General features: G+C 50.5%; 1 protein-coding gene across 2 annotated transcripts in view; it reads right to left on the bottom strand.

The window, feature by feature from the left end:
* Nucleotides 1-11,533: 11,533 nt before the first annotated feature.
* MYBL2 (MYB proto-oncogene like 2) overlaps nt 11,534-25,666 on the bottom strand; it is a 20,688-nt gene continuing 6,555 nt past the window's right edge. For both annotated transcript variants that reach the window (XM_074888063.1, XM_074888064.1), the window contains exons 3-14: nt 24,523-24,594; nt 24,043-24,135; nt 22,088-22,308; nt 21,775-21,931; nt 20,732-21,001; nt 19,083-19,469; nt 17,290-17,429; nt 16,186-16,285; nt 15,455-15,568; nt 14,771-14,887; nt 14,408-14,554; nt 11,534-12,294 (exon numbers count right to left, since the gene is read on the bottom strand). In XM_074888063.1, coding sequence (XP_074744164.1) covers nt 12,166-12,294; nt 14,408-14,554; nt 14,771-14,887; nt 15,455-15,568; nt 16,186-16,285; nt 17,290-17,429; nt 19,083-19,469; nt 20,732-21,001; nt 21,775-21,931; nt 22,088-22,308; nt 24,043-24,135; nt 24,523-24,594 — 1,947 coding nt within the window. In that variant the 3' untranslated portion in view covers nt 11,534-12,165. The remainder of the gene's footprint in view (nt 12,295-14,407; nt 14,555-14,770; nt 14,888-15,454; nt 15,569-16,185; nt 16,286-17,289; nt 17,430-19,082; nt 19,470-20,731; nt 21,002-21,774; nt 21,932-22,087; nt 22,309-24,042; nt 24,136-24,522; nt 24,595-25,666) is intronic.

The raw sequence follows: 25,666 nt of genomic DNA, 5'->3' as shown, positions 1-25,666 counted from the left end.
TCCAACCTCCTGCTCAACACAGCATTAGCACTGGCATCAGACCAGGCCAGGCTGGTATAAGCATCAAACATGTCAGCGAGGTGCCGTGCCAGCCACAAGGTACTTTACCCTTACACAAACACCATCTGCAGAGCCCAGCACCCACAGCAAGATGCTTGCTGTGTACTACAAGACAGGAGGAAGATATACATCATGGTTCAGCAATTAGATGCAGAGTTCTGGCCAACTCACCCAGATGATTCTTCCCATCAAACCACTTTCAGAAAGAACAACACATTTAAAGCCAATCCTCCTCCATCACTTTCCTGCAAGGAGGCCACCTGAGACCAAAGGGCTCTCCAGGAACAACTCTGCAGGCAGAGCTGGCCCTTCTCTCAGCCTTTAGCATGGCAGATATGCCAGTTGTCTCTTCTGTGGCTGCTACAGGGCTGGGACTCCGGGTTGAAAAGCAAACTGAGGGGTGCCACCATTATTTGGAGCTGTGTGGTCTTACCCTAAGTTCATAGGGAATGAAGGACTTTGAGGACTTTCCCTTCCTTCAACCTCCACTGAAAAATAACCTTTAGGTACAACCATGACAGCAGCCAGAGCTCACGATGGGCCAGTACCCACAAGAGTATCACAGCTGCCCTTGCTAACCAGGACATCACGGGCTTCCTGAGTTCCACTGATCTCTGAGTCTCAGCAAGTCTCTGTTGGTCTGTTGGGACATGAGATGCCACCAACATCTCAGCTGCCAACTCACTCCTGCAACACATCAAGGAGGCAATTCATAAAATAATGTGAAGTTTAGCGGGCTAGGCCATCTCACCCAAAAGCCATCATTTACCTGATAAAGCAAAAGTCTTTGTTTTGTCCTAAGAGGGATTGAGTAAGTTGGAGCAGGTGGAGGAAGAAGAGGATTAAGTCCGTAATCTTTTTTTTTTTTTTTTAAACAAATAAATAAAAAAAAACCTTTAAAATGTGGGTCATATATCATTTACTGCAACCTGTCTGCCTACATCTGCGCTCTGCAGCTCAGACATGCATGTGATCCTCCTCTAAACCTGGTGCTAATCCTAAAAGCCTAAAAACTGTTGACCCATCATTATTAATTAGCTTGCCATTACCAAAATACACAGGAAAGATGATCATGTTATTAATTTCTGTGCAACCTGCTGTGATGCCATCTTGGGCAGGGGGAGCCTGACAAAGACTACCGAAGGATTTCCCTCCCACGCCCCGCCAGCACCACGGGAATCAGCTGCTCGCCCGGAGCAGAATTCCAGCTTGGCTGCAGTCTCATCCACAGCACAGGATAGTGTGTCACCGTAGCAAGTGTGTAATAAACATAATTATAGAAGAAACTTATGATTATTCAGAAGCATGTGTGGGCAGAAGCAAGCTCTAAGTGATGTAAAAGCATTTCAGTAACTGCAGCAGTGCTTTCAAAATCTCCCAGTTCCATATTTTATCAGAATAACAGGGGGAGGCATCAGTGGAGGATCTAACAGACCTCCCTCTAACCTCAATACTGCCACCAAAAGCTCAGGCTAAGCAGGGTTTACTCACACCTCCTGCTATGGACAGCTGTCTGAGTGTCACAAAGTTGATGGCACTAAGCTGTTTACTCTCAGGTTTGCTGCCAGAAACTGTGTTACTTCTGAGAAAAAGCTGCACTGATCCCTTCCCGCTTCACTTTGCCTCTGCCACCACCCAAAGCCCCAGTGGAGAGCAGGACAAGCAGACCCACTGGCAGCAGGCAGATGTTCTAGGAAAGCTCATCTGGGAGGGTCTCCCTCCTGCAAGGACACTGGACCCTGTCACACAGCCCCAGGCTTTGCCAGGAGCCCACCTGGGCACGCTGGGCCACTTTTTGGCTCGTAGTCTTGAGGCTGCCAATGAGCCCAAGCAGGCTGATGTTGCATTTGATTCACATTATTTATGGCTTGGGTGATATGAAGCCTTACCAGACATATACTCTGTGACACCAAGAGCTGATGTGCAATGCCCGGGGCATGTTTCCTACCAGAGCTATTACGGATTTAAATGATAGCATTTTCCAAGCACTTGTACCAAGATGCTTTCAAAAGCCCTGTGTGCTAAGCCTTAGCTGAATGATCTCTTGCAGAGACAGGGACACAGAAAGGAGAAATTTATTGATTCCTTATCAGTTACACCCAAAATGGCTTTTATTTTTTACTGGAGGAGGACTTATCCTTAGAAACAGCGACTTTGCCTTCCTTGCCTTTGCTGGCTAATGCGGAGTTGGAGCTCTTTGTCCTTACAGAGTTATTCTGCTGTGTTCTCACCAGCTTCCCACGCCGACCCTGCTCCTGGTCATCTCCATCTCCCAAAGTCATTCTGATGTCCAGGCATCACCCTTGTCCCAGGGATGGGGCCCCAGGGGCAGGAGTGGAAAGCAGCCAGCCCTGAGCTGGATGGGCACTGGTAAAACCTCCAGCTAGAATCTTAAACAAGATACAGGAGAGAGATGGAGAAAGTTTTGTATTTCGTTGTGACTTGCTCCTGATAACTTAGCAGGTCTCCAGCCAGGCACAGAATGCTCCAAAACACCCACAACAGACACAGCACAGCTTTTTATCAAGCAGAAAAAGAGTTCCTCTCCCTTCACATTATCTTAAAAGACACTTCTCAAGGTCACTTACCCAGAAAAAACAACAGAAGGAATAACACATTTTATGCTTATGTGTGCCTTTTCTAACATAAATACCCTGCCTGAATCCCCCGCCCGATGCAAAACCAGGGTGAATTTCTTGGGGACGACCAGCAGAGAGCACCCGGAGAGCATCTCCCTGGCCGCTGGCATCTGCAGCCCAACATCTCAAGGCAAACCGAAATCAGCACACGGGCAGTGGATTAGCCACAGCTGCCCTGGCACAAGCCATCCTCCCCGGGGCCACAGCCTCTGCGCGGGCAGACCAAGAGCCAGCGCAGCACCACATCAGGCCTTTCTCCTCGGATTTCATGGTCCTCCCTCCTATTGCCAGCGGGTGGGGAGGAGGACAGGGAAGAAATAGGATCTCACTGCCTTCTCCTGTGCATCACACAAAATAAATCCAAGATGGATTGGTGACCTACTTTGTCTGAGAGGCAGTAAATAATACGTACCACAACTGATTGCCTTTTAGATCCATCAGCCACGTGTAACAGATAAATCTACCCGGGCAAAGGGAGCTTTCCCACAGCACACCACTGCTGGAGCGTGGTCCTGGTCTTAGAAAGCCCTGAGGAATGGATCGATGAGAGGTACATGCCAGAGACACGCAAAGCTGGAGATGCTCAGCAGGTCCAGGGTTGACTGACAGCAGCCGGGGGAAGGGAAAGGTGGGCTGGATGGAGGTATCTGTCACGCAGGCACAGAACCACTTCACGTGGAAGCTCAGCTGATCTGGCACGTTGGTGTCAGGGCTGCCGTGACTGTGCATCATTCCCTGACATTTAAATAAGGTCCATCCACATACAAGAGCTTTTGGTAGAGGATGTAGGGTAACGTGTAACATAGCTCACGCTGCCTGTGGAACACACAGGAAGGCACTGGCACAAACCTGCTCTTGGGTTCACTGGGCCACCAGAAAGGCTCTGTGTGATGCACTCACAAGGGTTTAGGAAAGACAAAGGTAGTCCTTAGAGAGATTTCCTTAGCAACTCCTTTCCTGACATGCCGGCAACATTCCCAAATCACTGCGTGGCCAAGAACCAGACGTGACCAAGCTGGGTAGCCAAAACACAGAGGGGCTCGAGAGTCATCCACAGGTGTGAAGCCTATCCAGGGAGCTCCCACTGCTGCCACCAGCCAAAGTGGGGCCCTGCAAAGCCCAGCAGGTCCCAGCACAGCATAGCAGCCCCAGCACGCTCCCTGCCTGCTCTTCCATCTCCCACAGCAAGGGAGTCACCACCCTGGCTCATGCCAGCCCAACCTGCTGCCCACCACAGCATGCAGCTCCACCACAAGCCCCACACCCCAGCACACCAATCAGAGGTCTGCTGAAGCCAGTCAAAGCCTTTCTGGGTCTAATCAGTCCCTTGTCACCTGTTGCTGCTCCATGACTGGAGCCACAGGGACCAGCCATCTCTCCCACCTACAGCCAGGAACTGCATCCTGAACAGCCACACTGGGGTCATCCCAGCTCCCAAACCTGTGCTTAGGCAGTGCTCTGATCTCTGGCTGCCTCTCCTGCTTATCTAGGGAAACACATAGGAGCTGCTGCATCACGTCTGCACTGAATTGCAGGTCCTGACATTTTTTACAGGGATGCATGGATGTGTGTACATGGCAGGGGGAGATTTGGTTTCCAAAAGAAGAACAAACATGATTCAGCCACTGTTTTAGAGACTGGGAGAGGCTGAGCAGGCAGGGAGAGCCCTGGGCTCTCAACAGACCAGCTGGGGCTGCCACTGAGCCCCAACAACCAAGACCTCTGGGGCTAGAGGAGCTCCCTGCTGCGGGACAAGAGGTGCTGGGCTACAGGACTCTCTTTCATCAAGTTGCAAGACAAAATCCTTGTGTATAAATGGGGTCAGCCCTTGCAAAGTAACCTCACACCTTCCACAAAACCCTTTCTTTGGCTTAAGCTCAAAACAGAGCTGGAACAGTTTCTTAAATAGAACTACAGGGACAAGACCAAGGCTGAGGACTCGAGCAGGCACTGCTGCTCACCATGCCAGAGGGGGTGTGGATGCAGAAGTGTGGGACAGTGGGATCTGGCTGGGTTTGATCTGGAAAATACTGGTAAAACCAGTCTGTAGGAAAGTGCTTTATAAGAATATTGTTGATGAGATGGGATGAAAAGAGAGCCATAAACACCAGCCCAGGCACAGGACGAAGGTTGGAAGCGATCAGACCCAGGTCTTTGGCCAGTGGGTTGCCAGGTGCAGTGAAGGGGGAGGCAAGCTGGAGCCCTGCCAGGTCTGCTCACCAGTTCACAACTGTTAAAAAGCCTCTGGGTGCTCAGACCCAAAAGCAAGCCAGGTGCAACCAGCCAACCCATAAACACCAGCAGCCCCAGGGCAAAATCCAACACAGAAACCCAACCACCACTGAGGTTCCCTGTTCACACAGGGCAGCAGTGACCATCATAACCCTCCATTTTACACCAGCATCCAAAGCACCAGAAGGTCGTGCTTGAAGGCAGCATGAGATTACAGCTCTTTCTCCCTCCTCACCTCACCTTCCCCAGGAGCTGGGGGTTTCTGCTGGTGCCACCACTCACACATGCCAACTTTAAAATAACCCCTGGCAGCGCTCACCTGTCCCATTTACACGGGGAGGAAGTAGCAGAAACATGTTTCACAAAGAGCTGGCAGATTTTCTAACCTGCTGTATTTTCCTGCCCTCGGGCTGTGCTCCCATTTATCCGCTTGCGAGATGGATACGGCAGCTCCTTCCTGCACAGACCGCCCGGCACGGTGGGAATAGCTCTCAGTTTCACGGACAAGTATTTATAAGATGTTCATGCTGGAGCCTGTGCTTCACCTACCTGTTTTATTTTTAATCTTTATTTCATAGAGCTCAGACAATTCTTTCGAGGTTCCCATGAATGATCTTTATCCCTTTTGCAGCTCATTCCAATTCTGTGAATAAAATCCCTGGGTGGCCCTGGAAGAAGAAGAGAAAAAGGATGACATTTGAAATGAAATAAGAAACTGAAAACAGAATATATTTTTAACGAAAACTCACAATTCTAACACCAGCAAGCCATAAACAAGCACGTTTGGCATCTGTAGATCCCAAAACCCTTTACAGAGAGAGGTAAAAAAAAAAAATTAGATGAATGGGTTTATCTGCATTTCATAGGCAGAGGGACGGACATCCTAACAAGGGGAAGAGTTGAATTGCATATACATATCTAGTGCATCTCACAGGGCAGGGAAATAACCTTGAGATCAACTTGAGCATGTAAGTTATGACATGAGCATCAGACCATACGAAATCACCCAAAAGCAGAGATCCTGAACTGCCCTCAGGATCAGTTTTAACTCTCTTCTCCAGGTGGGGAGGGACCACTTCCACAGCAGGCTTTGGAGCATTTCTTCTCTTCTTGATCCACTTGTTCCTGTAGCAGGAAAGCCCATTTCACCAGACTGTTCATCCACCAGCCTACATCCTCATCGTGCTCTCCCAGCTCTTCATCAGCATCGGTCCTCCTCAGGCTTCAAAGCACTTCATGGATCAACCCGTTTTCTGATCCATGTTGCCAAACCCATCTGGTTACAAGGGAAGGATCATACTTGCCCTTAGTGTCCAAGACGGGTCTGAAATTTGGGTCACTCCCCACTCTGATATCAAACAGAGGGTACTTGCACCCCCCAGGTGATGCTGTGGCAAGTCCTTCACTCCGGAGGAAGGGGCTCTGCAGCGTGGCAACACCCCCCCTTAGTGGCGGGAGCCGGGAATAAGCCTTCAGACCAGAAATAACTCTAATAAGGGACAAAATGATCTCCTGGCTCAACATGGGTCCGGCGTGTAAATCTGGGTGTTAATCCAGCTGCATTTCCACAGCGTGGTACTTACCACAGCCTTCTAAAAAAAAAAAAGATATGTGACATCAAGAGAGGGGAAAAAAAAAATTTTCTTCCTCACAAAGGAAGGATGCTGTGTGCTCCCTTAAGGGTAGAGCACGGTTGGTTTTGCAGGGGAGGTAAGACAGGCTTTTCACTCCTTCCCTCTGCCAGGGCAGCCCAGGAGCACCAAGCAGGAGGGAGCTGGGGGCAGGATACAGCCCCACGATGGGGAGGGCTCCAGAGAGCCGTGGCTGCAGGGATTGTTTGGCAGAAATTAATCTGTAAAGAAAACTTAGCAAAAGTTTGAGCAAATAACAATTTTGTGTTTGTCTGCTTCTGCAGGGCCTGAAAAATGGCAGATTTAAACATCAGCTGGGGCTGTTTTGTCTTAATTCAAACCTCGATTTACACCAACCCTGGGAATAGACAAGTACATCAGCAGAATCGAATCTAATTTTTTTTTCCCCTCCCTTTATTTTGTCCTTTTGGGCAGATCTGACACCAATTTTGACACTCATTACCTGCTGCACAATTACAGATAACAGGCTTTATTTTTACAGGGCTGCAGATTCCAATTTGATAGCAGAGTTTTTAAGACCAGCAGTCTCCCCTGACAGAGGCACTTGGCAGCACCATCCCCGGCTGCTCACGCCAGCACCGCTGCTGTCACAGCTCTGCAAACACAGGACCATAAAAACACAGTCTATGCACCAGACTTTGCACTCAAGCTCTGGCTGCCATAGCGAGGAGGGGAGCAGGGGGCAGGAAGGTGGCTTTGCTCACCCGGAGGGTGGCAGCAAACATCAGCCCAACAGGCTGGAGCATCTTCCCCTGCAAAGCAAGACACTGCCCTGGGTCTTTGTCCAAAGCACAGCCGGGCGCTGGGCTCTCCCTTCCCCGATGGACAGACTCGGGTGCTTTCAGCAGCTCAGTGCCCCTGGCCAAACTCAGGACTGAGCATAGCACATCTGCACCAAAAAAAAAAATATTGTACCTTAGAAGGTATCTCTGTACAACGGTGATGCAAGGCATCCCCTCCCCTGGGCTGGCTACCTCACTTGAAGCCAAAGTTTGGGGTGAGATTTCCAAAACCAACCAACAAAAAAAAACCCAACACCTAGGGAAATTAGGAATGCAATTTCTATTTATTTTCCTACCACATCTGTTTAGTATTTTGAAAAAAACAATGCCCTAATGTATTTACAAATAAAAACCCCTACAAAGTATTAAGTTTGCCTTTCACAAGCTATTAGGTCACATATGCCTCAGGTGCTGATTTTGACCACTGTGCACGTACAAGCCAGATGCTGCCTGTGGCAAGGGGAGATGAGCCTGTGCTGGTCCCCAGGGCAGTTCTGCTGAGTCTTTTCACAACGGTGGTTTTAACTCCCTGAAATTTCTCTTTTCTAATGTTTTCCAAATGGAAACATTTATTTCCTCACTCCAAACCCTTTGGTTTCCACAGCAAACTGTTTTCCCTGACCTTGTACCATATTTTAATCTTTTATTATTCTGTACTGGCAGAGATGAAGAACTGCAGTTTCCTCGCTCCAGAAACGGGGGGTAGATTTTAAGTTTCCAAAGCACAATTAGTTTCCTGTCCAGCTGCAGCCAGCTCTTAAACACAAGTGGTCTTCATCTCTTGTAAAATCCAAGAGCTGCTCAGCTAATCCTCAGCATGTATCTACCAGGCTAAAATTGTCCTTTTAATTTCCTAAACCTCTAAAGCCACAGGTTAGAGTGTCAAACAAAGCACATGGGAAATTTTACAAGGTTAGTGCTTAGCAACTGCTCAATAAATACCACAAGCAAAGGCAGGAGAGGAGGCACTTTGCTGCTCTGAGTAATCCCCAGGGTCAAAGCATTTTTTGTCAAAGCAGAAGCCCCAGACGCCCACCCTGACCTCAGCATCCCCTTGCACCCATCACAGCATTCAACACAGGGTCTGACAGCCTCTCTTCCTGCACCAAGCTGCAATAAAGCTTGTGAAATATCATCGAGGTGTAAACAAATTTAGTCATCAATGGGAAATTAATCTTTTTTTCCTCCCCAACACAGTGCACCCACAGCCCCAGAGGAGGCACAGCCTGGGTAAACCCTGCTGCCCTGTGCGGGAAGGCAGGAGAGGTGGGATGGAGCAGCACCTGGCACACCGGGGAGCGGGGACAGCTCCTGAACCAAGCCGAGGTGTCCCGGTGCAGCCAACAGCCCTGCTGTACCCAGGGATCACAGCGCTGCTCCGGGAGGACAGACCCTCCGGTCACCCTCTGTGCGCACCGCAGCCTTGCCGTGCTGTCGTGGGAACACCAGGCAGCAACAGCTTGTGCTCAAACTCAAACCTCCGTATCACCACCAAGCAATTATTCATCGTTTCATGCTCTGCAATTTACTTTGCTCTATGCCATCGTATTAGTTACCAAGTACTGTGTGTCAGCAAGGCCAGCGGGGCGAGGTTGGGCCGCGCCAGTAATTGCGCCCAGGTTCGCAGCGTCTCCTGCCTGCCCGGCCAGCGCAGCTGCGCCCGCACGAGCTCTGCGTGGGAGCAGGCAATGCGCTTGCTTTGCCAGGGCTGGTTTGTGGGCGAGCCAGGAAACAGGGTACACCACTTCAGTTTTCTTTCCTTTAGGTTACAGGAAATACCCAAAATAGGAAAAAAATACTTGATTCACCGTTTGCATCCCTCCGTGGCTGCGTGCAGGGCCGGCTCTCCCCACAAGCGTCCTGCCACAAAGCCCCCTGTGAGCAACCCGCTGTTTGAGCAGTGCTTGAGCAGAATTAGCTGTGAGATGATAAAAAGGCTGTGGAATCCCTGCAACCAGCAGGAACAAGCCCAGTCCTTTGAGGGACACACAGCGGCTCCCATGCTGCAGCCATGGAGCTGAGCTTCAGCTCCATCCTGAAGGAAGCCTGCCAATAAAAAATCCTGGGTGTCCTCTTTTTTTCCTTACCCCATTATTTTTGCTCTCCCCAGCTTTTCCAGGGCTTGTCCCAGCTGGAAGCAACGTCCTGGTTGCAGTCAGAGCACTGCCATCACCCAGGAGCTCCAGCTCTGCTATTCCCCTCTTGTCCCTGATAAAAATCAATCCTTTTTCCATGCCTGGATTCAAAGAAGGGGTCATCCGCTCTGCTGAGGAATGCAAAATACCAAAAGCAAATACAAATTTTAAAATAAAGCAGTAACCTGGGGTTTCCGCAGCTTTCCAGCAAGCCAGGCCATGGGAGGGGATTCCTCTCCCACACAGCAGAGGCTCCAGGGACTGTTTCATTCTGGTCTTTCGCTTAAAGCTAAATTAAATTTCCAGGTATCTCTGTGACTGAGGGTTGTGCAGCCTGCGAGGGCTGTGTTACTGCAGAGGCTTCAAAGGGACAACAGCCAGGGACACAGAGCCCTGGACTGAGGGGAGTCTTCAGCAAAACTCCCTCCCAGGGCCTCCAGCTCCAGTCCAGGGACTCCACAGCCAGCGTGAAGTTCAACCTCTGCAAGGTTTTTACTGGAAATAAAGCAGAGTATTCAAATTAACAGAAAAATGAAGCAAGTGGGGTCTTTTTTCCCCCACCTGCAGAGCAGTGCCTACTCCTTAGCCCCAGGACAGCCAAGCCAGGCTGGTAACATCCACACAAGAAGGAGCTTCATTTGCCAATTAAAAGCTAATTGTCTTTTTACTCATTAACTATGCTAGGCCTTGCTCATTTTCCTTGGTAATTTTCTGCCCCTCAATCTTTCTTAATAATCACTCTGCAATGCAGGACACCCAGCACTATCTGGATTTACAGCACCAGAGCAGCAGTTAATACTTCTCAGCCTCATAATCCCTTAATTTAGGGGCAGCTCCCAAACTTACATGCCAGGCTCACGCACCAATTTATTTTCCAGCAGACCCTGCCTGCTCAGGACTCCCAGCTCATGTTGACTCTGGGAAGGAAATGCAATTCTGGGCTTGGTTTTGTAAAGTCACCCAGCACAGGAACAGCCGAGCCCACTAAAACCCAAGCAGAGAGGGATGGTTTTATGACGTTTTCTCTTAAAATAACAACAGAATGGAACCAGCTAGAGCTAGGCTTTCAGACAAGTGGTCCCTGCCGTCTCTCCAAAGCAAACATTGCAGCACTGAGAAACAGAAATAAAAATGACTTCATGGATTCACTTTGGCCCCAAGCTTGTAGAAATGAAAAATGAGCTGGGTTTCTAAAACTGCCTCATTTCCCAGGATCCAAGGTTTTATTAACAAGTTTGTCAGTAAGGATTTTTTGACTCTATTTCCAATGTAAGCCACAACCTGAAATGAGATTCATACAGCCCTGCTCTGTTTTTCCACCCTGCAAAGGGACTGGAGACAGTGACCCCATTAAGAGGCACAGGGGTGCACAGACCCCCCTCCTCCCCACACCTTTGCTGTGTGGCCACCCCCAGCCAGAGGCAGATCTGCCACGATGGCTTTGGTGGCTTGCAAAGGGCGGCACATCACAGCACAGCCCCAAACACAGCTCACCCAAAGAGCTGTTCGTGTGCTGGTCCAACTGCTGAGCTGCTCTTGTTTTTCCAGCACCTTTCCAATTGCAAAGTTAATATATTGCTACAATTGCCACATTTCAGCCTTATCTATGTCAAAACAGGACACTGTACTACTGATACTGCACTGGAACAGCTACACAGATGCAGCTTTGGCCTCCAAAGGAAGGACAGAAGAGGCTCTGCTACATCACACTCCTGGCACTTGCAGCCCACTGCTCACTGTGGCCTCCATCCACTCCCGCAGTTTTCCAGAGATCCCAGCCACACTAAGCTCAAACACACTGTGGCACCTTCCCAGAAAGTAGCTAAAATAGTTTTTAAACAGCTGATGAAAGTACACTAAGGGTGGGGGAGAAATCATCCCTTCTGCTCATGCTGAGAGGCTAACGGGAATTCAACAACTTGCCAGGAAAGAAAAGATCCCACACGAAGATCAGTGCTTTGCTGCATCTCGCCACCCCAGCACAGCGCTGCGAGGCCCCGGGCAGGGGCAGAGTCAGAGTCGGAGTGACAGGGTGATGTTAGCACCATTGTTTATTTGAAGAGGGAGCACAGCCCTGGGGAGAGGCGCCCGCCGCCCCCCTTCTGCAGCATGGCAGTACAAAACAGCCCCACAGCGAGCAAGGGGCCGGCTCTGAACACGGGTCAACCCAAAGCACATCTCCGAGTGCACAACACCCTCCCTCCTCCTAGAGTGAAGGGGGAACCGCTCCATTCCCTGGGAAAGCCGGAAGGGGAGACACAAGACATGCAGGAACCTTTGCAAAAGCCATTCCCGAGGTACCAGGGCAGCCACACGAGATCCAGGCAGGCTGCGAGATCAGTCTCCACACGCTGCTCCGAGGTGGAACATGGCTGCATGCTTCTACTTTCGCAGAACCCAGGTCTTGCAGAGAGAGGTCTTGCTGTTAGCTCTCCAACCCTCCCTCGTTTACCTTTCCATAATGATCCTAAAACTTGCATTCCACACATTAGCCAGCAGTTAGCCCAATTTATTACAATATAGATCTACCTGGGAACAGAAGGAAAAATATCCACCCCCACACAGTAAGGCCTGGCAGAGGTCATTGTTTCCTGTGCTTCCCCCTCCCCTCCACTTATAAAAAAATTCTTAAAAATAAAATAATAAAAAAAAGCAGAACAATCCTTCATGATAAGATTAAGGTCCTTGATGTGTGACTCTGTTTCAGCATGCCCAAAAACTGTCGAGCTTTCTCCTGCATGAAGAGTTGGTCTCGGGTTCCACCACAGGCTACGGCTTTCCAAGCCCTGGTCATCTACAGAAGGAAAAGAAAGCATGTGTGCAACACAGGTAAGGGAGAGGACAAACACAGTGTTGACATCCTGTTTTGAAAGACTGCAAAAATAAAACTAACAACTATCTGCTACCCAAGGGAAATAAAACTTTGGACTTAGGAGCACCCATCTTGAAACCAGGAGGAACTTGCAGAGCACCAGTTACTCATCACAGCTGAGCAAGTTGTTTCTAGCAAAGGAGGGTTCCGTTCAGCAGTTTCCCAGGTGAATGCTCCACTTCAGGACAACCCACGTGCCCTTTCAGGGCTTTCCCTTACTTGCCTTGAGACAAAAACCCCAAAGCATAAACCCACTAAGGCTCCTTGTGCTGAAGAGATTCCAGACGGATAGAAAGAATTCAAGAACAGCTTTGGGATTTATTCCCAACCAGTTCAATTCCTACAGGAGCTGCTCAGCCCCAGGTCTAGATTGGTCAAAGCCCATCCTTAACAACAACTTGGTGTCTTCAGTTTCGGCAGGGTCCCACAGCCCACAGGAAGAGCTGAAGATCAGGTGTGCTTCAGTCACTGCGTGCAGAAAGGGCACTCATGAGCTGCTTTTACACTCCAGGAAAACCCCTGCAAATCCTTTGATAGATGCAGCCGAGAGATACACAGTGGAAAGACCCATTTAGATGCACCGCAAAGAACCGGAGCTCGAGCTTCAGCATGGGCTCACGGTAACAACGTTCCATGCAGCCAGAGCACAGCTCTGGGGCTGACTGAGGTTCAGCTCACAGCTAGGTGAGCTTCCTTAATAAATTACTGCCACTGCTAGCAACACCAGTCCGGCACAAGAGCCCAGAAACACCACAGACAGCTCTGCTACAAGCTGCCTTACTGTCACCTTCAAGTCACTCCCAAAGCTTTATTTATACAGATCTATTAGCTCTCAGAGCAATACGACCCTGCCTAGGACAGGAGGAGAAATGGAAGTGGTTAAGTAGCATTTACTTTGAGAAGGGGAAGGAATTACTCTGGTTGAGGAGTACTTATTTGTCAGAAAGAGCTTTCACAACAGACAGCTCTAATCCAAGGACAGACACAATCCCCCTCACTGCAGTGTTTCACGAAGACTGAGCCAAGGCTCCTCAGTGAAGACAATACTGCACCTGGGCTTTTCCTGGGATGTGAAAACACCCCCACACCAGCCCCCAGTTGCAGTTTCACCCCCCATCAAGGAAAGCATATATTTCCCTCCTTATTCAAGCTATCAGAGCTCCCGTGACTCAGTCCAAGCAAATACCTGCAAAATCATGGTCCACATCCCCTTCTCTAAGCCACACTGCCTCACAAACCAAGGATATACCCCTACTAACATGCTCTACTTGCAAACATACCAAGTGGTGAAGATTTTAATTTAAAGAGAGCACAAGAAACTGTTATGCCCCATAGGCATTTGTAGGCTGCTGTGACTCCAGCACAACCCAGACACAACTGTGTGGAGCCAAGGAACAGAGCAGCTGTAACAGCACCAACCTCAGCACAAGCTACAGGGTGGCACACTGTCAGCTGGGGCTCTGTACTGCCACGGGTTCAGGTAAACAGCAGGATAAAGCCAGCCTATGCTGTCTATGGCACACAGCCTTCACCACAACCTGGAAACACCTAAAATCACAGGGGTGGGAAATACCTTTCTGGTTAGCATTTATACAGCCCTTCACAGACTTGCCACGCCCACAGAAACAAAAAAGATGAGCCTACTGTGGTCCACCGAAGGAGTGCTCACTGGAAAAAGGAAGGTTTACTTCACTGCTGGATCAATCATCCAAATTCCCCGATGGATTGGGACAGGATGCAGATTCCCATGAGGAAATCCAGGGCCAAACATGCTAAGCAGGCCACAGCTCTGATCAACCATGGGGCTTTGAGTCCCAGCAGAAGGGCAGGTTTGGAAAGAGACAGGAGGAAGCTGTAGTGTAACACCCCTGGCTCAGTATCTCCAAACCCTGGTGCAAAGACAACCCCGACAGCGTATGGATGCCTATGCAGGAGTGCACAGAGCTTCCTCCCCTCGCTCCTCCTCCCGAGGAGGGACAAGGGCTGCACTACCAGCTAACCTTCTGACTGGGAGAGCAGTGGCTGCAGGGCTTACCGGTGCTGGTGGTCTGAAATGGCTCGGCATTTTCCTGTAGGACATTTTCTCTGGCTGCACTTGCACGAAGGCTCTGTTGAGCAAACCGCTGTTGTTCTTCCTGCTCGAGGAGGAAAGGTTCAGGGACCTCGACAGGAAATTCACAGGCTGCAAAGGGGAAAAAAAAAACTTATAAGGAAACAAGTTAATTTGCCCTAATAGTGCTGATACTTGGCCTGGCCAGAAGGCCAGCTAACAAATCCATCCCTTTATCCACATTCATAAGGGCAGCTGCAGGTCGCAAAGCTCCCACCGCTGCTCTGCACAGGGTTTCTCTGGAGCAGAAACCAGCTCTGCCCCTGCTCTGAGCACAGCACCCCTCACCTGGGCTCTTTTGAAACAGACAGTCTTGGGGAGGGCAGGCACATTTTGCGTCATATCTTCATCCACAATATCCAGCGCCAGAGACTTCCGGACCTTCTTGATGGGACTCCTGCGCAGCTGGGGGACACCGAAGAACAAGCATCAGCATGAATCAACGCTGTGAACTGCCATCTCAAGGGCCCAGGCGACACCAAGCCCACACTGCCCCAGGTCTGCATTGCAGCAGCACCCCGGGGAGAAGGCACGCTGCAGCCCTCCCCACCACAGGGCACAGCAGCTTCCAGCGCTCTCCTCCTGGCACCAAGAGCCAGCAGTTTAGAAGACAAAGCCCCTTTCAGAAGGAAAGGAAAGCCACCAGGGCAACCGAGCCAAGAGACTCTGCATACCAGCCCACAGCCTGCTGGGAGCCCAACTTGCGACAGATGCTCCAAATGTGCCATAGGTCTCTCCTGTAGGATAGGGACACAGCATCTCCTGCCATGCCCAGAGTTCAGCGTAAACCAGGACACAGCTGGCAGTATTTTAAGCAGGCCTTAACCTCAGGCACCTCTTGCCGATTAAAAGACAACAGCCACAGGCCAAAAAGCTTTTGGCATCAACAGTAGCATGAACAAAACCAGCCAAGACACCCCTTAATAGCAAAGGGCAGCTCAGCAGCAGGTGCTAGATACAAAATCAGCTCACCCCTTGTTTCCTCTTTTGTTTCTCAGGCTTCACATCATCCTCTATGATAAGTTCAATGCCAGCTTCACTTCGGAGCACCTCTTTCAAGTCTTCTTCCAGGTGAGGAGTCTGGGGCTGGTGTGAAAAATCAGGAGAGAGCACACAAGACAGTCAAAATCTGTATGCTGGGCAGACTCATGAGTATTTCCCTCAAGGGATAATGGGGTTGGGGAGCCCACAGTGGGAAGACAAACACAAAAGTTACTTATTTACTTCCCAGCTAGAAAAAAAAAAAGACAACATTTCTGCTAGCCTGACAGATTTACAGGATCTCCAGGCACAAGAGGCTCTTATCACCTGAACCCCAAATGTGCCATCAAGAGACCAGTATGCACAAAAGGCCTGGGATACTGGAAACTGCCATCCCCACAATGCTTCAGTTCCTCAGGGATGCCTTAGGTAGATCGTTTCCTTGCTTTTCCTCAAGGTCATCAGTAGCCAAGCACTGCAGCCTGATTCAAGGGCAGGTTTTGGCATTTTTAGCTGGTTTAGAGAGGAGCTAGAAGTCCTGTGGCTACTTACCATGACAAGGTCCCCTTCAACCCTCCCATCTCAGCCTGGCACTACCAAACTGTACTTTGCTACAGCACAGGTAACAGTTGGCTCACAGTTCTGCTGCAACCTACTCCATGTCCCGTTTACGCTCATTATGCTTCTGCCACCAGCAAACAGCAGATCTGCCCAACGCTTACCAGAGGCCTAATTGGTCCATATTTCTCCAGAGCGTTTTTGAAAGGCGTGGGGGTGTGAGGAGTGTTGTCCACCACATACTTCTGATCTGGTGTGACAAACCTGGCAGCAGAGAGTGGGACAGACAAAGGATCAGACATGCTGTAAGCCACACAAAGTACCTCTGTCCTTCCAAGCCCTCTCATTACACGAGCCACGGCACAAGTCTCACGTGGCAGCAGCAACCACCACCTGCCTGGCTGGACTGTTCCTGGGGTGCGAGCAGAGCAAACAGGCATGGAGGAGCCTTTAGCAGGGAAAACACCCTTCAGATGTGCCAGCTACGCTGCTCCGCCCTGCCAGCTACCAAGCACCCTTGTCAGAAAGCAGCACAGCCCCCTGACACAGGCAACATGAAGCTCCGCAGGCCAGCCCTACCCTGCAATGCTTCTGCTGGCAGATCTGCTCAGGCCCAGCCTGGGCTTGTGACAGTCACAGCTGGACCAGCAGAAGCCCTGGGTGCAAATGCACTTGGAGCAGCCAAGCCAGCTCACACTGCCTGGACAGGGGAGCTGCTCTGGACTGTGCCAACAGAGTGGTTTCCCTAGCACAGCCAGCACCCCCAAACACTGTGCTGCTTCGGTTCACCAGCAAAACACTCCCTGTGCAGACCAGCCCTCCTGACCTGCCTGGTACAATGCCTTGGGTAATCATCGCCCCAAACTGCCCCTCAGGTCAGGCAAAGCAGAGGGTGCAGAGCTAAAGGAATGGATCTGAACAGCTCCTGTTGAGGAAATCAAATCCCTTCCCTGCTGCACAGGGGTCACAGCACAGCAACATTTCCCAAAGATATGTACAGAAGGCAACAGCCCACCCAGCAGCTGAACACAATGGTGGTCACTTGGCTGCGGCCCAAATCAGCCTGGACACTTAGTCCCTGCAGCTCAGAGAGGAGCTGTCTTTGGGGGAAAACACTGATTTAAGGAAATCCACGGGCTGTCCTGTCCCTCTCTCAGTAGTGTCAGTACAAGTACTGGGGGCAGTATGTTTGAATTGGACCAGACTCCTGTGTAGAAAAGGATGCTGCTCAGGTGGGGACAGGGGAGGAGGCAGCAGAAAGGACTTACGCAGAGTTCTTCTGGAGCAGAGGGGTCTTGTCCCTGTGCAGAGGGGTGGTGACAATCACCTTCTGACTGCACACAGGCGTGGAGGTCAGAGACGGGTTCTCCAGTTCTAGTGTATCCTGTTTGGTCCAAAAGTTTAAGAACTGCACAGCACAGGAAAGAAAGAAAGAGAAGACACTCAGTCTCAAGCATCCAGCATAGTATCACAAATCATTACTTTTTCATAAATATGAGGTAAAACTTCAAGTAGGTACAATCCCCCCGTACTGAGGGGCACAAGAGGGATCTGTTCCAGTATAAACCACAATGATTCTTACAGACTTATACAGTCTTGTACATAGACACACATGTTAAAGTTGCCAGAAGGTGCCTCACACCTATAAAGATTATTCACTTCCCCTAAGGGAGGAGGTGATATGACTACAAGCAGCTATAGGGTGGGAGAGAAGCCTCTCCTTGCACTGGTCCAGACAAGGCCAAACAAAATGGTGAAGGAGAGGTAATACCAGCCCACCAAAGGTCTATTCCAACCGCAGGCTGGCAAAGGTGAGAGAAGTCTATGTAACAACAGCATACAAGTGAACAGATTTTGCATTGAGCTGTCTTCAGCCTAAACTGTGAGAAAATGACAAACTGTCTCATCTCTGCTAGAATTTTATTTCATAACAGCTAATAAGGGACAACTTTCCTCCCATAAGGGACAAGGTTTGTACCCAAGAACCTATCAGGAGCGAAGAGCTGTGTGTGTTACATTCACTGATGGTTCAAGCTCAGCCCAAAAGGCAGGACAGGTCATTTGCCTTCTCAGATTCAATCCTGGCCTTCCAGCCTTTTACACTCTGCAGAGCTGCACATTTCAGGCCCTGCTTTGATTTCCCAGTTCTTGCTGGCCTTGCATTCAAGGTCCACCCTAACCTGGGTGTCACTGCCCTGTGGTGCTCTCCCACATGCCACCCAGGGCTGCAAAAACAGCAGAAATAAAGACCTGAAAGGCACAAGTTGACAGGGTCTGAACAACAGAGCAGCTGTGGGAACTGTGCTGGAGGACACAGCAATGCAGCAGCCTTTATTCTGTTTCACAGACAGAACTCCACCACACCACTAGTGGGTTTGAACATCACAGTGCTCCAAGATGATGTATGTTGGAGACCACATGTGCACACGTGTGTGGACACTGTAGGAGTCCTCACAAAGGCTGAGTGATCCCGAGTCCCTTTTTCAACAAAGACAAGCCCAGGAGCGTTTTCCCAAGCACAGCAACTCAGAGATCTGCACAAGGAATGTGCTACCAAGCCTGCCTGTGTGACTTGGAAATGAATTTTCAACTGGAAATGAATAGGGAAAGCCACTTTTCACTGCTGCCACCGTGCTACCCACAGCTGGGGCAGCGACACCCTGGGGACAGAAGCACCATGCTCTCCAGTGATCCTGCAGGCATGTCAATGTGCACCACGTCCTTCCTTGGAGTGGGCAAGTACCCTGCCCATCGCACAGGGCAGCTGGGCTTCCCCGACACTGCAAGTGCTCCCAGAGGCAGACACAGGCTGCTGCTCCCACAGGAAGGGCAGAGCTGAAGACAAGCAGTGCCAGAATCCAGCTCTGCGCCTTGTTTTAGCAAAGAGACACCCCATGAATTGGTGCTGCCTCATTCAAGGGAGGAGAAACACAAAGCTGGCAGAACTGATGGGAATACATGGCATTAAAGCAAGTAGATGGAGTAGTAACATTTTTTTTTAGCTCACGACCACCAAGTCCAAGCAGAGGAGCACAGCCTCTGCTCTGCCACTGCTCCGTACCTGAGATGGAGAGAAGGGCAGTGTCTTGACAGGGGTGCTCTTAGGCGTCATGCTGTTGCAGGAGTCAAGGAAGGAAAGGCTGGTGCTGGTGGCACTCTCCGTGACGGGGGAGAGGGAGATCTTCCTCTTCTTCTGCCTCTTCAGCACAGAGGGCGGCGTGCCAAAGCTCACCTCTGCGCGCGGAGAGATGGGGATGAGCTCTCCCTTGCTGCTCTTGCTCAGGTCGGAGATGGTGTGGCCATCCAGGCGGTACTCGGTCACATTGGGCAGGGATGCCGTCGGCTTGCTGGGGGTTTGCCTCACCGGGCTGCTGCTGCTACTGCTGCTGCCCGCAGAGGCTTCCTCAGGCAGGTCAAACTGGGTCAGATCACACCAGCCGTCGGGGTCCTGCACACAAGGGAAACTGTCAGAAGCAGCCCAGGAAGGAAAACTGAGCAGCTGACTGGTACAGATGGAGATACAAACTAGGGGGTGAAATAAGTAGATGTGTGAGATTCCACCAGCTTTTCAAGGAGCCTGGCTAAAGGAGGGTTCAAGTCCTCCTCCCCTCTGCTGCCAGCACAGCTGAGAACCAGACCAGGGAAGTGATGCAGCTGAAAGCTGCTGCTTGTGCGTAGGGCAGATTTTTCTGTTTATGCAAGTTTGGTTTCCCAGTTCAGTTCACAGCACAGCTGCACAAACAGCTGCACCCCCGTGCAGAGGGGACAAAAAAAGCAGCTGGGGATAGGTCTGGGGACAGGGGCTGAATGAAGCGACTGTCAGTCAACACCAAACCACAGTCTTGGGCACATCAGTACAGCTGGACACAGGGCTCTGCTTTAATGGGCACTGCTGAGAGACTAAAAATAACCAGACCAGTTCAGAGATTGGCAGCTCAACCCCACCAATTCCCAAAGTACCATACAAGCAGGTCCCTAAAGGCCCACAGATGGGCTGTTAAGCCTTGGGCACAGACTCTCTGTCCCCCTATACACATGCAAAGTGGATCCTTCGTGGATAATCAGCTCATAAGCTCCTCAGGCAAGCTAGGGGCTACAGAGACATTTTCTTCTGATAGCAGCAAAGTGCTTTGTTGATTCCAGCCAGCCTCCCACTCTGGCATGCCTCTGCCACCCGGGGGATGTCAGCACTGCTCAACTGGCCCAAAATTACTAGTTTCAGTGAAGCTACCTCCACTGAAAGCAAATGGTGGGGTCATCCCAGTGTGAAGGGGTCTGTCCTGCATAAAGTGGGCCTGGCCTATTCCCAGTCTATCCTGTCCTATCCCATCCTGTAACAGGAGGGGAAGGAAAGCCCATGAGCATAGGCCCCAACCATTATGAAAGGGAGAGCTGGAGACACTGGCTGATACAGGAATGCTTGAGATCAGGTTTGCCAGCATTTACAGACTCCCACACCAGCAGAGACCACGCACAAGGACACCTGCCTAGGGGAATTTGCAAGCCCAGCGCAATACTGGCACAGTTGGAAAGGCCTAATCCAGACCTGGAAAGGAGACAGTGGGAAGCTGCAAGCCAATGAATGACAGACCTAGCCCTCCTCAGGATGCCCATGGTGATGAGTGAGGGGACCTGGTAAGTTCACTCAAGGGAAAAGAGTGGGGATCAGTCTCCCTACACTAGCTGCAGGAGCAATGGCCTGTTACTTACAGATTCAATCATATCCAGAGCTTCATTGAAGGCTGGCACAGATGTTGGGTTCAAATAGTTGGCAGCTTCAACGACCCATTTGTATGGTGATGTGACAAATGAAGAGGCATCCTCAGGCACAGCATCATCTGGGGTCCCCTCAGCGTTATGCTCTGCCAGTTCGGCAGCTGGCAGCTCCGAGGGTAACTCCTGTACACCCGTCACTTCCTCATCGCTGACATCCTCTTCCTTTATTTCAGAGATATCAACTGGCCAGTTCGGCAGGACATTCTTTGCGCATACAACAAAAAAAATCCAGCCGTTAGTAGAAACCAAGGGAACAATGTCAACTCCTGGGGACAAAGAGCAAGGGTCCCTAGACACATTCAGCTGTGCCTGCTCTCCTACCTGCCATTCAGTTTGTTTCACATCCCTGTTCTCCCTCACTGCTCTGTGCCATACATCATCTGAGCTGGAGTCCATGCAACATTATGAGCACAGGACTGTTTAACTGAAGATTTCACTTCACAGTATCCCAGGAGAAAGTTGAACAAAGGTTGAGCAGATAGCACTATTCTGTATTTCCTACTTTTGAAGAGCCTGCCTTTGAAAACTACATGCTTTCTTCATGAAAAAATAATTGGGTATACTTTCCCTGCCTCTTTTTTTTGGAGGAAAGGGACACAATGCCTCTTCACCATGTCCTCACACTGTCTGGAGCAGCCTCCTTCTCCCACCAGCAACAGCACAACACAGCCAAAAAAATCTTCAGTCTCCAAGACAGACGAGATTGGCATGATAACAGTACTAGCAGACTGCTGTCCCCCACCTGGATAACACACTCAGGCTCACACTCCACCTCTAGCTCCTGGAGGGAGAGATCTCCCAACAGTCAGTCTCTTGGAGAAGGCTGGGGAAAGGCACAGACTGTCTATGCAGACACTTGGCTGTGTGTGCCAAAGGCAGCCTGAGAGGCAGCAGAAGGGTGGATGAACAGCTCTGATATGCGTGAGCAGAGCAGGGGGCTGACCCAGCTGCCTGCTGCAAATGTGCTGGTGCAGTACCTGGCTCCCAGCTCTCGTTTGACTTTGGCTCTCCTTGTCATCCACCTCCACGAGGAAGTACAGTGACTTGGACTCCTTAGTTTCACTGAGGAAGCCTCCCGTGTCCACCTTCCGCTTGATGGTGGAGTTCCAGTGATTCTTCACAGCATTGTCAGTCCTGCAGAGAAAGCAGAAGTAGAAATCACCATTTACAGCAGGTTTAAAGCACAGCTAACAGCTCCTACACACTCTCTAGCCCCATCCTGTGAGCCCAACACATGCATCTCCACAGGCCACCCAGCTGTGGAGGCACCAGTGAGCAAAGAGGTCCTACCTCCCAGGCAGCAGCTTGGCAATCTCTGCCCAACGATTCCCCAGGACCTTGTGGGCCTCAAAAATGATGCGATCCTCCTCCTCTGTCCACGAGGACTTCTTCACCTCAGGGTTCAGGTGGTTATGCCAGCGTTCCCGGCACTGCTTCCCTAACCGCCCTTTCAGGTGCTTGGCTATCAGGGTCCATTGTTTGGTGCCATATTTTTTAACCAGTTCAATTACCTTTGAAGAGAGCAGGAGGGAAATAAGGAAATGGAATAGAGGGGAAGGTCAATACAGTCACCTTCAGGCTTTGCTCTTCACCTCTTTTGGGATCAGGTAAGGGCAGACAGAGAAAAGCCCCTTAAGAAAAAGAGCTGGAGGGATCCAGCACTGACAATCAGGTGTACCAACACCTGCAGGAGCAACGATCCAGCTAATTTCTGAAAGAAGCTGATTCCATGCAAACATTTTGCCACATGGCACCTGTGAATGCAGACAACAGCTCACAGAAGATGGGGTGGAAACTGGCAGGTGCACCAGGGGCAGAGGGGCCCAGACTTAGAAACACACGCCCATTTCTGAGCAGGGGCCAACTCCCACATGCTCCAAGGCTCCTCTGCCCTCCCTCCTACCAAGGGGACTGTTGTCACATGGCCAGGTCCATCAGCTCCACACAGGTCTGCCCGCTGGGCGCAGCCTCCCTTTAACAGTGTGCTACACCAAGGGCATGCCAGGGCTGCTGCTCCATGCTCCACTACCACCAGGACACACAGCCAGAGCTCCAAAGCATAAACAAGCCATATTCACTTAAAAGCCATCCACTCTGTCACTTCCCCTTCACCCAGGGCCTTGTCATTTCTGCCTGAGGCTCAATGCAAATGCTTCTGGGCACAGAATCTGTTCTGAGCCCCTGCGGTATGTCCACAGCATAGTCAGGATGAAACAATCTACTACCTGCAACATTCAGCCCACCAAAATCTTAGAGAGGAGGCTGAAGGGTCTTCAAAGAGCATTTGTATCCCGGCCAGCTGCGCTCAGCTGAAAGGTGTGGGTAGACAGGTGATGCTCACAGTGCTCTTGGCCCAAAACAAATGTCCCTACTGCAGACTCATGACTATCAAGCACAGACATATGGACCAAGGACACCAAACAGACACAGGCCAAGAAGCTGGAGCACTTGCAGGGCAAAGGATTGTGCAGTGTCAGGAGGAGAAAGCTGGAGCCCAGCCTGGCCAGGATGGGTGGGCTGGCAGTCAGGACATGCAAAGGGAAGGGGAAAGTAGGCAGCAACCGCTCTCCTGTAGGAAGGTGGAAGGACATCGTGAGAAGCTTCCTTAGGATGTGCTTGACGTAAGACACAGATGGGAGGCAAAAAGGACTGTAACAGCCTGTAATGGGACCAAAAGGGAAAGAAACGGGGGAGCAGAAGCATTGCAGAGAATCTGACAAACTACAATATTTTACAGCAGAAAACATTGGTAAAAGTTGAATTCATTCCAGCTTTTCTTAAGCACATCAAGATGATGAGTTTGTCTGAGCTGGCCCCTCTCAGCTCACTCTGGAACCAGCAGAGAAACAGGGTCCCAGAAGTCACGATTCACCTAGATGACCTCAGACATCCACTTCAGTCTGTCTACTATGGCACCGGAAATGCCAGTTTTATTTTCTTTTTGGTCCAACATGGCCAGGTCAGGTGGAAATCTGCCAGCAGGCAGATGAATTAATTCCCTTTTCTGCTCTCTCCCTTGGCAGCCTACTGTAGCAGTACTGTCTGAAAGGGAAGTGTTCAGCTGAAGAGGCCTGGACCTGCTCCTGCACATCACAACCACGGCTGCATTAGGCTGCTCAGAACAGGTCAGAGTGCTGCTCACAAGGTATCCACCACTACCCACAGTTTACAAAAGGGTCTGACACCTCTGTCCTCTCTGCAGACAGTAACAGTCCAACGCTCAGATACTCTCAGCCCTGACTTACCTTTTGGTCCTCCTCTTTGGTCCAAGGGCCCTTCACCAAGTCTGGATTCAACACTCTCAGCCACCGGTACTGACACTGCTGATCGCTGCGGTTCTAGAAAAGGAATGAGAATAGCCACATATTAGACCAGAGGCTCCAAAAGCCCCTATAGCAACAGCAGTCCCCCCCCCCACACACAGGCTGTCCCACAAAAAACCTGCAGAAGCACATGGAGAATATATACTATGACTAGGACACTGGGCACAGCGACAGGAGCCTCAATTTCTCACCCCAGCTCCAAGAGACTCACCCTTGAAAATCCTCCAAGCAAGAAGGGTGTCTCCCTGCCCTAAAGAAGCACCATTTCACAGCCTGGAGCTGCAGTCACAGAACAGAGCCCCGCTGTGCAAGGTGCTGCACAGACACAGAGAACCAGCGCAATGAGCACAAGAAGCGACATGAAAACACTACCAATTCCCAGCTGGGCAAGGGGTCACTTACAGGAAAGTGACTGGCCAGGAACTTCCAGTCATTCTGACCGTAATGTCTTACTAACATCTTCAGCTGCTCATCCTGCAAAGAACAAAGACATCCACTTTCACATACTCTGAGGCAACACACGCCACAGGCACCCCTGGGCTGATGGCATCAAGAGAACAAGCTAGATATTTTGAACTGTCAAGAAGATTTATTAGGCATTCTGCATTCAGGGGAGGAAGGTAGCTCACACTGTTCTTTAGCAGCACTCCAGTGCCTGGAGACCAACTAGAACAGACTGTTTGGTTCTGGGCTCTGTACTAGGGCGAGCTCATACAGCAAACAGAAAACAAGGGCTCAGCTCTGTTCCAGTACAGTCTGGTTCAAACCCTGTGGCCAAGGCTACCTGCTTATTCAGCCCCGGTATACCCCTGACCAGAAAATCTATCTCCCACAGCCCACGCACTGCTTTTACCTGGCCAAGAAAGCCAACTGGTTTAAGTGTATCACCACTAGCCTGATGGTCTACTGTCTTCCAGTGTTATGAGCCTCTACAGCATTTCCTTCATGAGCGCTGCTATAGCCTACAGCTCATAAAGAGCCTGCTACGGGCATACTTGCCTGTGTGCACTGGCAGGGCAAACAGAAGCATGAAATAATTTCCTGCCCAACATGAGCCCGAGGCTTTGATCCCTGCACAAAGACCACCTTACTTGGTGTTCAGACCCCAGGGGAAACAGGACATCTTGTAGTTTTCACACAGAACAAAGATGATGGAGGAACTGGGAGGAGGGAATATAATTTCCCAACTAATTTCAGGCTCTCAGCCAGGATGACTAAGCCATGGTCCCACCAGTCTCAACACTCCCTGCTTTTGCTAGAGAAAAAGGACAGTTCCACTGTGCAATTCAGCTTGCTGGGGCCTCAGCCATCCTCTGGAACCCCTCTTTGCTCACAAGGGCACTGCAGGCAGCAGATATCTCGCTCAGGACTCACATGCTTAAGGTAAAGTGGTTGGAGCTTTTGCTCTCCAGGCTACACTTCAAACTCCCCCAAACCTCCCAGCCTCATCAAGACCTCAGCTCACATCAGCAAAACAGGCACATGGTCTTCTCCAGTAGCAAGACAGCAGGAGGTGGTGTCTTGGCCAGCAGGTGAGAGCTGGGGT

This window comes from Strix uralensis, chromosome 18 (assembly GCF_047716275.1).
Source record: "Strix uralensis isolate ZFMK-TIS-50842 chromosome 18, bStrUra1, whole genome shotgun sequence".
Lineage (NCBI taxonomy): Eukaryota > Metazoa > Chordata > Aves > Strigiformes > Strigidae > Strix > Strix uralensis.
This window is presented reverse-complemented; position numbering and strand designations above follow the sequence as displayed.